Here is a 16,678-nt window from a genome sequence, read left to right as displayed (position 1 = left end):
TGTTTGACAAATCTGTCCCACAGGTGGTAAACCGTTTTACACAAACCAAGTTTGGGGAAGGATGGACAGAAAAATACTAAAAGTACTTTTTTTTTTTTTTTTTTTTTTTTTTTTACATTGTCTTTTGAGTGCAAAAATAATTATTTTTTTCAAGCGCATTTCAGGACACTCATGGTCACTGTTCACAGAATTGAAGACAGTCTTGTTAATAATAGAAAATGGATAAAAACAAGTACAGTAAAAGAACAAATATGGATTGTTTGCCACTGAAAATAAGGCTTTTATTTTTATATTCCTTTATTTAGATGGCAAATTCTTAAACATTCTCATATCAGTGAACACAAACGTGCCATGTGCACTAGATCCATTAAAAAATTACCCGGATAACCTGTAACCTGGGTTATGTAACATTCTAACTCTCATAAATAAAAATGAGACTCTTATCTTGCCGCCACTCCTCAAAGGCACGTCACTTTTCTGTCTCAACCTCTGATACCTCATAATTCCACCATTCACTTCCTTTCCTTATTTTTGAAAGAAAGTTAAAGGCCTATACTTCAAGCGTCATTTAACGTTTAATAATCCATACCTGTCAACCGCCACGGCTCCATGCCCATACAAACTGTCGTATTTCCCCTTACAAAATACCAAAAATCATGCACCATATTTTTTTTTCCAAACGTGTTTATGTAGTTTAATATTTTATATTGTATATGTGTTTCGTTATATCATTCTGTACATATTCTTAATAATAACCAAAAAAAGAAAATCAAGAACAATTCTAATCAGCGTAACTAAATTATCCATTAATAACACTTTAAATTTAAATTTGTAAATAAAGATATTTTCGGAGGAAAAAAATTAGTTGGCATTTCTATTTTGTAAACCAAACTACAACATCAACCATTGATGTGTAGTGCCTAATTTTGACTCCCCTGCAAAATTCCCCCCCCTCGCGTGAACGCGCATTCTGCTGCGCTTCCGACAATAGCTTTATTGTTTTAATAAGCTTATTATATAAAACACGATTGCTATTGTCGGAAGCGCAGCAGAATGCGCGTTCACGGGAGGAGGGGGAGGATTTTGCAGGGGAGTCAAAATTAGGTACTACAGCGGCAGACGCACGCGTACAGTAGCTTCAAACGCTCGCTTCGTTTGCAACGGAAAAAAACGATACCGCGGCGAACTCGCTTGGCTCGATTAATTTGCCAATTCGTAATCGTCGGTGTATACCGGATGGTACCCATAATTGACAAATTTGCGTTTTTCCGTACAGATTTTCTTGTTTTTAGTTTAGTTTGAACAATTTTATTGACACTTTTAACAGCAAATAAACTCTTTACCGCAGGGGTGGGCAAACTTTTTGAGTGGCGGGCCGAAATGGCTTTAACATTTTTTGAAAGGTCCAGGAGGAGAAAAAAAATGTTGATTACATTTTTTGTATATAGCGATAGAGTCTCGAATACAAACCTCAGCAATACCTGAGTGTAGCTCCTATGGTGTTAGACAGAGGACAGAAAAGCTACTGGACTTGTTCTAGGTTTGAGGAGTGGTAATATTTATTTTGTTAAATATGTTTAATTTCGGGCAGCATGGCGGGGCAGTGGTTAGCGCGTGTGCGGCACAGTTCTGAGGTCACGAGATTGAACTTTCCTGTGTGAAGTTTGCATGGTCTCCTCATGGGTTGTGTGGGTTTCCTCCGGGCACTCTGGTTTCCTCCCACATTCCAAAAACATGCATGTCAGGTCAATTGGCCGGTCCAAATTGTCCCTAGGTGGGAATGAGTGACCTGTTTGTCCCTGTGTGCCCTGCGACTGGCTGGCAACCAGTTGAGGGTGTCCCGTGCCCACTGCCCCATGACAGCTGGGATGGGCTCCAGCACCCCCGCGACCTTACTGAAGATAAGCGGTGCAGATGATGGATGAATGGATGTTTTATTTATTTTTCAGTTTGATAGCCGATCATCTCCTCTCCTATTTTTAGTAGCCAAATCTACGTTTATCTGCACTGATAAGGTTTAGAATTAACAATCAATTTTGTGTCAGAATAAGTTACACAGTAATACACTTTGAATTTCAATGACAGTTCAAATGAATGACAAGAAGGTTCATTAAATAAGCAAAGAAAACACGATTCCAATGTTTTCCAGTTCAGGGTATCCCAAATGCATGGATCGTTATTGGCTTCATCCAGTGTTAAAACTGAGAAGTGCAACAGATATGTGCTCAAGCGCCATGTGCAGGCCATATTCAACCAATTTTGAGAATTTGCTGCGGGGCAATAAAAACTGACCGCGGTTGGCCCGTGGGCCGTAGTTTGGACACCCCTGCTTTACCATATCAAACTTAAATGTTATTAGTGTCTTGGAAAGTCCTTTGTCCACGTCTCAAAATGCATCATAAACGTACTTTGTACGGCAAAAACGTACAGGTTGACAGGTATGAATAATCGTGCTTAAAAAAATGGATTCGTGAAGACGTGGGATTAGTTTTCCCCTTATTTCGCGGTAAACACGAAAGGGGGCAGTATACGTAAAATCCTGTTTTCTTACGTGTAGCGCAACGAAGAATAACTACCCGGAAGCAAAAGTAGTAGCAGAAGTCTTGCCACATTTTATGTAAAACTGGCCAAAAATGACAAATCCGGAGTCAACGTTCACTTTAGCCTACGCCGTTTTCTCCCTTTGTTTCGTTTTTACGCCCAACGAGTTTCGTTCAGCCGGATTGACTGTCCAAAACCTGTTTTCGTCCTGGTTGGGAAGTGAAGACATGGATTTTGTGCTGTACCACGTCAAAAGGAGCAGCACTACCCTGCTTGTCCACTCAGCGCTGCCATTTGGTACTGTACAAAACACACTTTGATCAAAAAGCATTTCATTTTTATTACTTCAGAATAATACGACTCAAGTAGACGTAAAAAGTTGTCAGCCAAATAATTGCGTGAGTAATTGCAATATACTTACAACATTGGTACTCATTGCCTCCCTGCTTGGCATTAAGGGTTGGAATTGGGGGGTTTGGTCACCTAATGACTCTCAACACAGCAGTTGGGTCTAAAACGGCGGCGCCCTCTTTGGCTGCTGCTGCACCGGCTCGCTACAGTTTAACTAGACAGGTCAGGTGTATCCACATTTCGTTCGTGTGCATGGTTACAAAGAATGACAATAAAAGTAAATTATATTCTATTCTAAAGCAGTGCGATCGTCTAACCGCAAAAAGAAAAGAAAAAAAGCACTTGGTGGACAAACTACTCAAGTACTAAGTAACGGTAGCAACAGCAACGTCTCATTTATAGTTTTTTTTCCTCGAACAACCATTTAATCAAATCATCCAAGTCCACCCAGTCAACAATAAATTACAAGTCTGTTCTTAGGTGTAACTAGCTTGTTTTTGGGGGTGCTCCAGCACCCACAAATTCAACTAGAGCACCCCCAAAAAAGATAACATTTTTAAAAGTCTTCCATAAAGGACAGGGTAAGCTTGAATATGATAAAAAAATGCTAGATTAATAATAATTATAAAAAGGGTACGGACAAAAATGAACAACGTAGCTTCGGAAATACTCCCACTTCCTTGAAATGGTTCAGTCCATTTGATTCCTAGCTCTTTTGTAGTATTTTTGTAGTATTATTCTAGATGAATTTACGTGGTATTTACGGTGTCAAATGTTTGTAGTATTTCTGTAGTATTTTTAATAGTCCTTGGGTAAGACACTGAACCCCTAATACCCCCAATAAGCAGGTTAGCGCCTTACATGGCTGCACGGCCGCTATTGGGAAATATGAAGCACACAGTAAAGCGCTTTGGGAAGTCTCATCTCATCTCCCATCTCATTAGCTGCACCGCTTATCCTCAGCAGGGTCCCGGGGGTGCTGGAGCCCATCCCAGCTGTCTTCGGGCAGTGGGCAGGGGAGACCCTGAACTGGTTGCCAGCCAATCGCAGGGCACACAGGCAGACAGACCACTCGCTCATTCACACCTAGGGACAATTTGGACAGGCCAATTCACCTGAAATGCATGTCTTTGGAAAGTGGGAGGAAACCGGAGTGCCTGGAGGAAACCCACGCTTTGGGAAGTCTTGACTTGAAAAGCGCTATATAAATGCAGATCATTTCAATAGTATTACAGTTTTTTATTTCGTAGTAGTATTTACAGTAGTATTTTTGTAGTATTTCCATTATACAATTGTTGTAGTATATCTGTAGTATTTTTGCAGTAACTGTCTGAATAATTCAGTCGAAGTATTTTTTTTAGTATTTCTCTTGTAATATTTATGTCCAAGTATTTTTTTATTAAAGTATTACTGTGGTGCTATTTTTCTAGTACATTTTTTCATGCTAGTCTCTTTGTAGTATTTCTTCGGCATATTTTTAATATCACTGTAGTTGTGTATTTGTATTTCTCCTGTAATATCTTTAATAGTATTTTATTATCATAATATAAATGTGGTAGTATTTTTGTAGTATTTATAGTATGTTTTCTAATCAGAATAAAGACATATTTTGTAAAGTAACGGCAATACAGTAGTTACTATTTTTTTTAGTAAATAGTTATTTTTACTATAGAGTATTTCAAATTCTAACTCAGTTACTTTTTGGAAGAACCAGTGAGTAACTATTTTTCAAAGTAATGCTCCAAACACTGGTCAATAGTAAAGGATTCACCCATAAATAATCCTCCGATGACAACAGGTTCCCTCTAAATCTGCCCACCCTTGAGATTTGTGACTAAAGTCAGAAGCAAATAACTGAGCTCCAACTAAAAACGAGGAAACGCAAACGAAAACCAAGAAAGCTCAAGACAAAAGGAGAAAATGTAAACGAAACTCAAGCGATGTCATAATTTCGTTTAGGTCTGACGTTTTTTTGCACTTAAAATATTTTCACTTGAAGTAACACTCTTTTGTTTGCAATTGAAAAAGTTGCACTTTCTTCATTTGAGTTTTTGCTTCATGAAGCTCTTCTTCAATCTTGTTTTACTTAGCGGCTGAATTCAAACTGAGTGTGTTTTTACTTTCTGGAGATTAATTTTGCATCCTTTCATTGACCCCAAGGCTGGATATAAATATATTAATCAAATGACTCACAACTCTTTTCTTTTTTTCTGCACTGACTTGCGGTAATGTATTGGGAAAGTAGTTGCATATAACTTCTTTTTTTGTGTCCTGGTGTTCATATTTTGCTGTAAGAACAGGCTGATTTTGTCCATATCCACAGGTTACTACATGGGAATGTGTGTTGCTGCGCCGGAAAAATACCTGAAATCTATTGATCAGGTAGCCTTCTCTTTGTTTTGAGGGAAAAAAAGCATTGGTCTGAATATCCATTATAAAATGGCAAATGCCCTTACCGTTAATTTGGCCCACTGTTGGGTAATAAATACGTGTATGTACAATGTCACCAGTCACTGAAATATGTCGTGCCACACGTCATTGGAAAGCTTAAACTCTTGGGATTCAATATATGATTTCAAAACTTGAGCTCATCACGGGAACATCACATTCAGTCTGAATGAAGATACCCAAAAACTATACAGCTGGCTTAACTCACCAGTTGCGTCCCATGGCCTTCATCAAATACGTTGAATGTCCGCAAAAATGGCTCTGTTACATCCAGACTAATCCTGAGAATCCAACCATGTAAAACATTTACTCTGAAACAAATAATAATGCCGACAGATCACAAATTTGCCTAAAAGCATTTCTGCCTCGTTGAATGTTACTTGTAGTAATCCGTTCGTTTCGCTCCAAAACTCCCCTTTCAAAATAAACAGACTCGTAAAATTATTCCCAGTATAGCCGTTAACCTCTGATGTTCAAGTTTCAATTGACGCCACTCTCGGCCATTTGCTGGCTTCTTTTCACGGTCCACAGCCTGCATTAGCCTATACGGGCCTGCCTTATGAAAGAGAGATCGCCTCCTGTTGCTCCGAATATCATCTGCTAGTAGTAACCGATTCTTATGATGACGTATTGGTTAGCCAATGAAATTCCCAACATAATTTTATGCCATTCCTGGGGGAGTATTCGAATCTCACCCGCAAATAAACATGCGCAACACAATTCCTGGTCAATTTTTACCCACCATCATTCCGTGCAAGTGTGCACAATCCTTGATTTGACTTCTGGAAAGAGAAGTCAAACATTTACAACACTCTTACAATGTTTAAAAAATTGGTCAAAAGAAAATACACATTTACAAAGGGTTCGGTGTTGTAAATTGGTCACCTCCAACCGTCCACTTTCGGAAACACCTAAACCTACCCTTAGAAATATGAGTAAAATACAAAGTTTAGTTTTTCAGATTGTGTTCAAATTTGACTTGGTACCGGGTAAGGCTTCAAGCTATTGTCTCGTCTGTTCTCCAGCTAAGATGCCCATGCTACGCTCATCTGCAGGCATTTAATTGCAAACAAAAAATTAGGCAAGAATTAAAAACCTTGTAATTCTGTGTGATCCAGATTACTCAATGTTAGGAGCACTTGCAGTGATTATTTCAATTTGGGACAAAACTTCCAAGTGTTTCCTTTCAAAAAGGCCCAAACCGTCCATATTCTCCAAATGGTTCAAAAACAGCATTCAATTTACTTTGGGTAAGTCTTAGGATTGGGATTTTATGCGAACTTTACTGCAACATTAATTAATAGGTTAAAGGTTGACCCACATGTAAAATGTATTCTGTTTTTAGACATACGCTGATGCACTAGCAGGCCAGGGAGGAAGTGGTGTTAAAAGTATGCCGTCAGTCACACAAACTGGCATAAACTTAGGGAGTGGCCGAGGAAGCTATATGAGGGAGAGAGAAAAACTGCTCTATTTTTGAAGTATCAATCCCAGGAAATTTGTATCGATTCGATCCAAGTACTTGCTTGGTAATGATTAGGGCTGCGCGGTTAACTAAAATCGAATCGATATTGCGATGTAAAGCAGTGCAGTCTAACTGCAAAACACTGCTTTCTTTTTAAAGATTCAGTTTGAGTAATGGAGTGTTTATACCACATTAATTCTCACATTTTGGGGTTTAACAGAGCCGGCCAATCTGAAGCAGGTTTTAATGACACCAACCAATAAAGGCGAGGTAAAGTTTGCAAGACTTGTGTGCAAGACTTGGCTAGGCTGATGTAGGCGCTCAGTCAAGCAGCCGGGCACACAACGGGCCACCAAAACAAACGCAACATTCCGTAGCTTTAGTGGCTCGTTACATTGAAAATGACTTCATCAATTAAATTAGACTCTGAGGGAAGTCCGAAAAGCGCAAAGGTAAGCTGATCACCAGTGGGTTCTCCCTGGATTTTTATTGCGTCCGGGAATTGATTAAGGTGGCGTTGGAAGGGGAAGCTAACAGCTGGGCTAACAACTCTTAGGCCACCACTGCCAAACGTAGATAGTCATCAAAGCCAGATCCATTATAAATAAAGCTGACGACTTGGAGCTTCTACTCGTCGAAAACCGCTGCATCTGTGACCTGTATATTAATCAATACAATGACCTTGCAGAAGTCGTAGGGACCAGACTCTACCGTGTAACTCTCTTAATCGTTTTCTTACACTGAAGGAATAGCCCTCCAATTTCAATGTCCTTTTTTATGACAATTAAGACTATTCTACTGCATTTCTGTTTTTATTCGTACATATATAGTTGATATTTTGAGACAGTTATATACTCTCAGTCTATAAGTACATCATCTCAAGTTATTTCTGCATGTCACTATGTTTATGTTCTCCCCGAAAACAGCAAAACTAGCACAGTAAATGAGCTTTTCTTTTAAAATCCAAAATCGCAAAGAATTGCAATTCAGGTCTGAAAAATCCTAATTAGGTTTTTTTCCAAAATCGTGCAGCACTAGTATTGATAATATCGATACTTGGATCGATCCACCCACCCCTAAAGTTAACCATGTGTATGAATCCTGATGTGTTTTTTATGTCACCAGCTTCCTTAACATATCTGAATGAATGTGTCTGTGCAAAAGCACTTTAAATCCTAGTTTGACTCCTAAATCTAACCTCACTTTGTTTGAGTACAGAATGTGTGTTAACACCAACATGCAAACTGTGTTATTATGTTATTTCTTCAGATGAGTGTCAACTGGAGGATATATGTGATCCTCTCTTTGTGCATCCTGTTGGCCAGCTGCACAGTTATCTTCTTCTGGCACCGGCAACGCTGGCACAACCACCCCATCAGCAGAGCTCTGCAGGCCCATGCGCATCCTCCGTATTCCAACTGGTGCTCAGTGGCCAGGAGCATCAACACAGAGTTCAGACGCATAGACAAGTTTTCCACAGGAGACCCTGGAGCCAGAGTCATCATCACTGATAGTTGGGTGCTCAAGGTTTGTTTATACAAGATTGTCTCATAACATTAGGCTATTGTGATAATGTTACTTGACTATAAGACTGTTGGGAATTAAATATAAAATATACCGTTTACCAAATTGTTCGAATTAGTTATCTGACTCCATTAACCAAACACAACCCACATTCACCCAACAATTTATGCACGCTCGTTTCTTGAGGGAAAAGATAAACAAGAAAGCCGACATTTTCACACGGGGGCAGATTTACTTTCATGAACAATTTAACTAAGTGTACTCCATCGAAAACGGACGAATTAGTGTCGTTGGAGTCTCTGGGAAGCCCTCTTCTGAAGTCCTTTAGCTCTCCCCTATTGACCATCTTGTCCACGCATAATGGCGTGCCGACTCCTCCCATGGGTGTGCCAAGGAAGCCACCCCCTCCCTTGGGTGTTGAAATGTCTGGAATACTCAAAACAACACCGAGCGTTTCTACGTCATCGGGGCCTTTCTGCGTCCGGATGTGCTGGTTATCTTATCAGACTTACGTCCTGTTCCCGCCGTTCCTGTAAACAACATTTTCCACCAGGGTGCCATGACATTGAACTACAGCCCAGTCAGTGAATATTTTTTGCATTAAATGTAATTTGTAGTCAATCGTATAAAATCATCTTAAAGGCGCACCTAAAAAAACTCAAATTGGCCAGAAATTTGAACGTTCACCGTATGTGCGGACAAAATTGGAAATGCATTTCAATATTTATGAAATTATTTATCAGTCGATACATTTTATCACTGACCACAATTGCATAACAATGGTGGCAATGGGGATATAACCAGATAGCAGCGGGAATAGAATAGAATAGAATAGAATAGAATATACCTTTAATGTCATTGTTACAACATGGGATATATTGTGACAAAGAAATTGGATGTGGCACTCCAGTCCCACATTTTACAGTGAGGATATAAGGAAAACAAAGAGATAAAGGAACAAAGAAGATGTTTGTACTGTCCTTGTTGTATAGGCTCTGTTTTCCTCCGGAGGGGGGTTGTATGAGGGGGTGATGGACAGACAGAGATGGGCGGATCCAACTGGATGTTTGATCTTACTGTACACACGGTCCAGTGTTTTTTTTTCCTAATTGCTCAGTCCACGTATTGAATGGATTTGGGAAGTACAGTCCTTAAACATGCCCGATTAAAGTCGCCGGCGACGATAAAAGCTTCGTTGGGGTGTGCAAGCTGCTGTTTATTGATAGCAGCGGGCAGGAGATTTAGCGCTATGCTAACCTTAGCACCCAGTGGAACATTAGCATCTGGTGGAACGTAAAAAGCAAGCACAATGACCACAGTTTAGCTCTCTCGGTAGATAGAAGGGTCTACACGATACTGCTAGAAACTCTATATCGAGTGAGCAGTGTGTGTCAATGATTCGGCTGTTATTGTAGCGCATAGTCCCCAACCCCTGTTTTTACCGGAGTCTCTGTCTCGTTCGTGCCGGTGAAGCGTGCGTCCTGCTAGTTGTAATGAGGCGTCGGGAAAGCCAAGACTCCGTGATGACAAAAATACTCCAATTTCGGACGCTGTTGGTGGCGATCCGCAGCTCAAATTCACTCATTTTGTGGATGATGGATCTGGCGTTGGTTAGGAACATGCTTGGGAGCGCTGGTCTGTGTGGTCGCCTTCTTAGCCCAGGCCCGACTGGCAGCCTTTTTCTTTTGCTCCGTCGTTGTCGGCAGGCAGATCACCCAGGGAGATCCAGTGGTCTCTGTATATCACTCGGGATGTTGTGGATGTTATTGTATTTGCGAATGGAGTCAAAAGGAAAATATGAGGGATAAAAGGAGACTGAAAAACAAAAGACGAACTGGAGCCCGTGAAGCCGCTGCACTTGCGTGCGCCGCCATCTTGGATCTTGGAAGAGCGCCAAATCCTGTACAAGACAAGAAAAAAAATGACCCTGAAAATCACAGTTGCAGTACTGAGGGAAGCAAAAAAATCCTAATTACCCTCCGAAAATGTGTTCAGTGAGTAATCATAATGGCCCAGAAAATTGCGGCTTAAAATCCAGTGTGACTTGTACAAAGACAAAAAACAATTTTGTTTTCAAATTACGCATGCAAATTTTTAGCAGGTGTGGAATTTATGGTACTTTCATTATGAGCAGGTGACGACATACAAGATCTACATGGCTGCTCAGAGGGACTGCCATGTGACTGTGGCAGAGTCCAGGCAGCACCAGCTGAACCTGGATTCAGCCTCTCCTATACAGCTGCTCACCCTTCAAGTGCACAGCATTAACCCTGCTGTTAAACCTTTTCATATCAGGTACTACTGATCTTGTCCTAATTAATTATTGATGGTAAGACTACAATGCTGCAAAAGTAATAGTGGATTTTTTACACATTTGTCCACCTAAGTTTGAACTCCATAGATTACGCTGAGCTGAGGGAGAAGCTCCATGCACCCATTAGGAACTCTGCAAATGTGGTGATTCACCAAACTATTAGTGAACTTTTCCTGGAAACATTCAGAGCTCACGTAGCAGTCAATCAGCGTTACTGGCTCTCCAGTGAACAGGTACGCTATGTATGTATGTTAATACTGTTGATTTACAGTGTTGATCAGGGGTCGGGAACTTATGGCTCGCAAGCCAGATGTGGCTCTTTTGATGATAACATCTGGCTCGCAAATCTGGCTCGCAGATTTGGGTTTAAAAAAATATATATATATTTTTTTAAATCCATCCATTGATTTTCTACTGCTCATGTCTTGTGCAGAGTTGCAGATGCACGAGCGATTGTCTATGATTTTAATTGGATGATAACACCCTTCGTTGGCCGTTACTGGGCCGTTGCTGGGGGCACAGGTACACGCCTCCTTTTGCGTCCCTTGGCACTTGGCCGTTGGTCATTAGCTCAAAGCTAACCCTTCGACGGAGAAGATGGCGAAATAAAAAAAAGATGATTAATATCGTACATTTTAGGACGAATGGACCGAAGAATTTGCCTTTGTCGAGAGGTATGCCTAATTTGCAATGACAAAATTGCATCAATAAAACAGTCGAATGTAAAGCGGCACTTCGACACACGCCATGCCGCCTTTGCACGGTCTGCTTTTGCACAGCAATGTGCGCTGGTTGTCAAGAGGGAATGTACTCAGCCGTTTTGCGGCTTGCCTCAACGAAATACGGACTTTCCTTGAAACAAAAGGCAACGAGCATCCTGAGCTAGCGAAAACTGAGTGGCTCCTCAAGTTCTATTATCTCGTGAATATTACCGAACCTCTGAACCAGCTCAACGTTAAAATGCAAGGCGTTGGAAATACAGTGTTATCCCTTCAACACGGTGTGTTTTTTTTTTAAAACAAGCTGGAGCTCTTCATCAAGGATCTTGAAACGGGTCGCTTACTACATTTTGAAAAACTGAGAGTTTACAGAGGCATGCACAACAAGTGAGCCCACTCAAAACTTTGATCTCCACCAGCTAGCTGGCTTCACATCCGGTCTCCTCCAGTCATTCAAAGCGTGATTTGGAGAATTTCGTGAGCACTCTGGTCTTTTTAAGTTCACCACCCATCCAAACGAGTGTTCACTAAACACAGCCGACTTGAGTTGCATTCCTGACGTCTCCCTGGTAGATTTTGAAGCAGAAGTGGCTGACCTGAAGGCCTCAGAGATGTGGATGAACAAGTTCAAATCACTGAATGAAGAGTTGGAAAGAATTGCACTACAGAAAGCGGAGTTGGCGAGCAAGCACATGTGGACAGAAATGAACAAACTTCAACCCGAAGACGAGCTGATTCTCAAAACTTGGAACGCGCTTCCAGTCACATACCACACACTGAGGCGTGTGAGTATTGGTGTATTGACAATGTTTGGATCGACGTATTTATGTGAGCAGTCATTTTTACATCTCAAAAACATCAAGTCTAACCTCCGATCACGTTTAACGGATGAAAGCCTCGATGCCTGCATGAAGCTTAAACTCACCGAGTACCAACCAGACTACAAAACCATCAGCAAATCCATGCAGCACCAGAAGTCGCATTAATGGTGAATATTATAACAACATTATTTAAAATAATAAATTAAGACGCTTGTTATGCTCACCTTTAATTGAATTCAGTCTTTAAATATATTATATGGCTCTCACTGAAACAAATTTCCAAAAATTGTGCTTTTATGGCTCGCTCAGTCAAAAAGGTTCCCGACCCCTGGTGTAGATTCTACACTGATAAAAAAAATCAACAAGGCATGTATTTTCTGTGCGTACACAGGAAGTTGAGCTATGTATTGGCTGTATGCAGGCGCCAGCAGCTACTAAGTTGGTCAGACTCTGTCATGTAGATGGTAAGTTTGTGTGTGTTAATATGGGTGGGGCCTACCTCTCGCTCTTTTAAATGGTTAGCAAAAAAACCTATGTCCTCCTCCTACCACACGACAAGGAACTGAAATGTTATACGATGTGTTCGATTTTTGCAGTTATTCCGTTCCATAAGACCCGTATTAAGTGAATTTCCACAATGTAGGAACCATGTTCAGTGGTACCTCTACTTACAAATTTAATTCATTCTGGGAGTAGCTTTGTAACCTGAAATATTTGTATGAGTGCTTTTTGAATGTAAATGCTCTAATTAGTTCCAAGCCCTGAAAGCATATGATCTTTTTTTAATAAATCATCGAGGAGCATCAGAACATGAATCAAATACATGTTGAAATTAGATTACCGCGCAATAAACATAACGAGAGGCACATAATGTTAAAAAATTTAGTTTATTTAAGTTTATTTTTCAAAAATTAGGTTGCTTTTATCTTAGGGCGGCATGGCAGCTGAGTGGTTAGCATGTCCGTAGCACAGTTCTGGGCTCATGGGTCGATGTCCATTTTCTTCTGAATCTTAAATCTGTTATCTAAGATGGGCAAAGTTAATCGTAACACTCTCCTTTTAAAGAAATATATTTTTAAGCTGCAGTCCAAGGCCTGTGAGGTGTTGTTCAATTCAAGAACTAGTCAATTCATATTTATTTGTATTGACCCTAATCAGAGAGAGTCATTCAGGGCTCTAAAGGCCGCAATTACAGCATCCCCTGAAATCTTTATGCGCGCAAGGAAAAACCTTGAAAAAGGGCCATACATGAGGTAATTCCTCTTTCAGGATGGTCAGGCTGCATGGATTTTGTTTGGGTACCAATACACAAATCATGGTTAACATCAACAATAAACATAAGTAATAAATGCAGTTGTTTAAGAAGTTCAGAACAGCAACAACACAGCTTTCTATCTCAGACAGTTGGTCAATGCATATGGTTACATGTATAAAGTACAGGTGCTGGTCGGCTGGCTCATACGGGTTCGTCCTTTTCCCTCACTCAGCCACTAGCTAGGCAACATTAAGTGGCAGGAAAACAAAGTATGAGGTCGGCATCAATCATAAACTATAGAATATGTGTGTGTCTTAAGTCTAAATTTAAACATGACCACTGAGGTTGCGGACCTTATCTCAGAGGGCAAAGCATTCCACAGCTCAGGTGCTCAAATGTAGGATAATGCTCTCGAGCATGCAGCTTTCTTCTTGGCTCTTTGAGTCACAAGTAGACCAGCATTTTCATAGCCGAGATTTGAGCTGAAACACAGACCACGACTAAATCAGAAAGATAAGAAAAGGGAATGTCCATGCAAACTTGATTATGTTAGCTACAGAACCTTCAAGTCAGATCCTCAACAGACGGGATCCAGTGCAAGTCAGCTAAAACTGGCGTGATATAATTAAACTTTGTCTTTCAGTCCAGTTCTAATTTTGGAACTGATGTGTTCTGTAGGAGGTGACATGGAGCCTGAATGTGAGAAATGTTTCTGCCGACCCATGTGGTGTTTGTCCTGTTTGGGTCGCTGGTTCGCCAGCCGACAAGACCAGCAAAGACCCGAGACCTGGTTGTCTAGCAGAGTCCGCTGCCCCACCTGTCGTGCCAAATTCTGTATACTTGATGTTTGTTTGGTACGCTGAAACACATACATTCGGTGACAATTGAATAACGAATAACAACATATGCAATGAATATTGGTTTGGGATACTTGAAATAATGTGGTAAGAACATTTTATAAAAGGTGTTCATTTATACTAACATTGTGAAGCGTTTGTCCTCATGACACTCAATGTCTTCTGACTTGAAAGCGGGCAAAAAGAAAACATATACAGTGGGACCTCGCTACTTCGCGGTTCGACGTTCGCGGATTCAGAGCTTCGTGGTCTCTAATGGTTACATTTTTTTTTTTAGGGGAGGAGCGTCGCTATTTCGCAGATTTTAACTTTTTGCGGGTTTTTTCGGCGGAACGTCAGTGGACGCGGGATAAGGCGGCCGGTGTTGTGCCCAAATCCGACTCCTGTGCAAAATCCTCCAACAAAAGCGATCGTATTCTATATAGAACGCATATTGAAACAATAATGCAAGCTTATTAAAACAATTGAGCGATCGTAGTCTATATAACGCGTTTATTTAAACATTAAAGCGCGATCGTATTCTACAAAATGTGGCGGGGGTCACTCCCGGGCCGCGCAACGGAGCGAGTTCGGCGGACGCGGCGTCACACAGCGCGACGCGAGAAAAGGCGGCGGGCGTGATCGTCCGACGACCCCAGTAGCGCGGCGCGACGACAGGCGGCCGTCCGCGCGCGGCGGGTGAAAGGCGGCGGACGTGCGCGGGACCTCGTAATTGGGGAATCCCCCTCGGCCGACGACCCGAGCACGGTGTTATGCCGAGAAATGCATCCCTGCCGAGAAGTGGTTGTAGTAGCAGGAGTGACGTGTGCGCGCTCCCGCGACAGGGGATGCGATTCTCGGCAGGGATTCATTTCTCGGCATAACACCCCCCCTAACCCCACAGGTCCCCCCAGCTACCCCTTTCCCCCGCGGCCGACAGACGGGCCATCGAGGGCCGTGTAGCGCGCGCGTGGGCCGCTAACAGCGGCCGCTGCGCCAAGCGCCCGACCCGCTCGGCTTGTCAAGCGCCCGACCCGCTCGGCTTGTCGCGGTGTCGTGCGTATCTTGCCCGAAAGTACCCGCGCCGCGGGTTAGGGGCTCGCTCGCAGCGGCCGAACGGCACCCACGGTGCGGCGCAAATAAAAACCCTGTCGTAAAGCGGTGCAGATAATGAGATGAGATTTTTTTTTTTTTGAAGGTGCGCCGCTACTTCGCGGATTTTCACTTATCACGGGTGGTTTTGGTCCCCATTAACCGCGATAACCGAGGTCTTACTGTACAGTGCAACGTTTAAAGGTAACGCCTGCTCATGGTGTTGTTTACTGTAGCCTTTTTAAGTCAAACATCTGATGAGCTTTTCTAAATCCATAAAAGCCAAGTTTAAATCGACACAAATAATTAGTGTATAACATCTGTTTGATTATTATATTTTGGGTTTTTTTCCCACAATAAGTTTAAGGAGCACACGTTGCATTAGGAAAGCCGACTCTACTATAGTTCATTATAGAAAGCTTGGCATCGCTCTGGTACTTGTAAGCACTTAAATGGAGACAGTGTAATATTTGACTACTGATGTCGCTGTATTGTGTAGTGCAACTGAAAACGTGGGCTGCAGAGAATACAAACTACGAATACCAAAAATGACCAAATTGTGTTGTAATTTTTTTATTACAACCAAACAAATAAAACAGAATATTCTGGGCTTTTGAGTATAGAACAAGGCTGTAATTGATTTTACAAGTGTGGTTGTCTGATGATTATTTAGCTGCCAAAATGGTGGAACAGAAAGTTTGTGAAAAATTCTCACTAGTCCTTTGTCCAGACGGGATCCTGAAGTAAATCAGAACACCACTTAGAACAGAGTAGGGACTGTATAACGGCGAGATGAATGGGTACATTTTGGCCACAACTGAATAAAACAAGAAATAATTAGGTAAAATAGTACATTTGAATATATAGATATTGATAAGGTGCATTAATCACCAGTAAACAAATTCACTTGAGTTAATTTTGTGTCACAATGACCAACCCACACCATTTTTTCGTCCAAGCTTTTTACAAGGTTCTTGTTTTTTGGGTGTACCCATGGCTGCAAGATTGCCGAAAATCATGTCAGCTCCCCTAGGTGAACCTCATGTTATGTATAATAAATACAATTGTCTTTGTTTACAGGTGTTTAAAAAAGTCGCATTTAAACTTTGTTATTAATTATTGTGTAATCTTCCTTATCATTCAAATCTTTATTGGGTTTTTTGTTTTGATAAATTAAGTCTTTAACCACTAGGAAGCGCTGAGTAATACACAATGTCCCATTAAGGAAGATTGCTTTATCTGTTACGAAGTGTCATACAGACCCAAATGCAGTACTCAAGAAGACGTAAAACAAGGGATGTATTTAAACCCC

The 16,678-nt window shown here is 41.3% G+C and overlaps 2 protein-coding genes across 8 annotated transcripts in view; one reads left to right on the top strand and one right to left on the bottom strand.

Annotated features, from left to right (window-relative positions):
- The first annotated feature begins 2,532 nt into the window (after nt 1-2,532).
- tmem129 (transmembrane protein 129, E3 ubiquitin protein ligase) lies at nt 2,533-14,419 on the top strand. The gene is made up of 7 exons (XM_088344156.1): nt 2,533-2,838; nt 5,216-5,274; nt 8,075-8,332; nt 10,464-10,624; nt 10,717-10,876; nt 12,575-12,647; nt 14,117-14,419. Exons 1-7 carry the CDS (start codon nt 2,634-2,636, stop codon nt 14,299-14,301), a joined length of 1,101 nt encoding a protein of 366 aa, XP_088200282.1. The 5' UTR covers nt 2,533-2,633; the 3' UTR covers nt 14,302-14,419.
- atoh8 (atonal bHLH transcription factor 8) overlaps nt 9,612-16,678 on the bottom strand; it is a 76,741-nt gene continuing 69,674 nt past the window's right edge. For 2 of the 7 annotated variants that reach the window (XM_088344149.1, XM_088344148.1), the window contains 2 exons: nt 13,792-13,920; nt 10,086-10,229 (listed from right to left, as the gene is read on the bottom strand). In XM_088344149.1, coding sequence (XP_088200275.1) covers nt 13,883-13,920 — 38 coding nt within the window. In that variant the 3' untranslated portion in view covers nt 10,086-10,229; nt 13,792-13,882. Of the gene's footprint in view, nt 10,230-13,791; nt 13,921-16,678 lie in introns of those variants that run through there. The other 5 variants (XM_088344145.1, XM_088344146.1, XM_088344147.1 and 2 more) reach the window with 4 other exon arrangements.

The sequence above is a fragment of the Urocampus carinirostris genome, chromosome 9 (genome assembly GCF_059441175.1).
Source record: "Urocampus carinirostris isolate Australia breed hairy pipefish chromosome 9, RoL_Ucar_1.0, whole genome shotgun sequence".
In the NCBI taxonomy this organism is placed as follows: domain Eukaryota; kingdom Metazoa; phylum Chordata; class Actinopteri; order Syngnathiformes; family Syngnathidae; genus Urocampus; species Urocampus carinirostris.
Note: the sequence above shows the minus strand (reverse complement) of the source record. Positions and strands in the feature narration are given on the sequence as shown.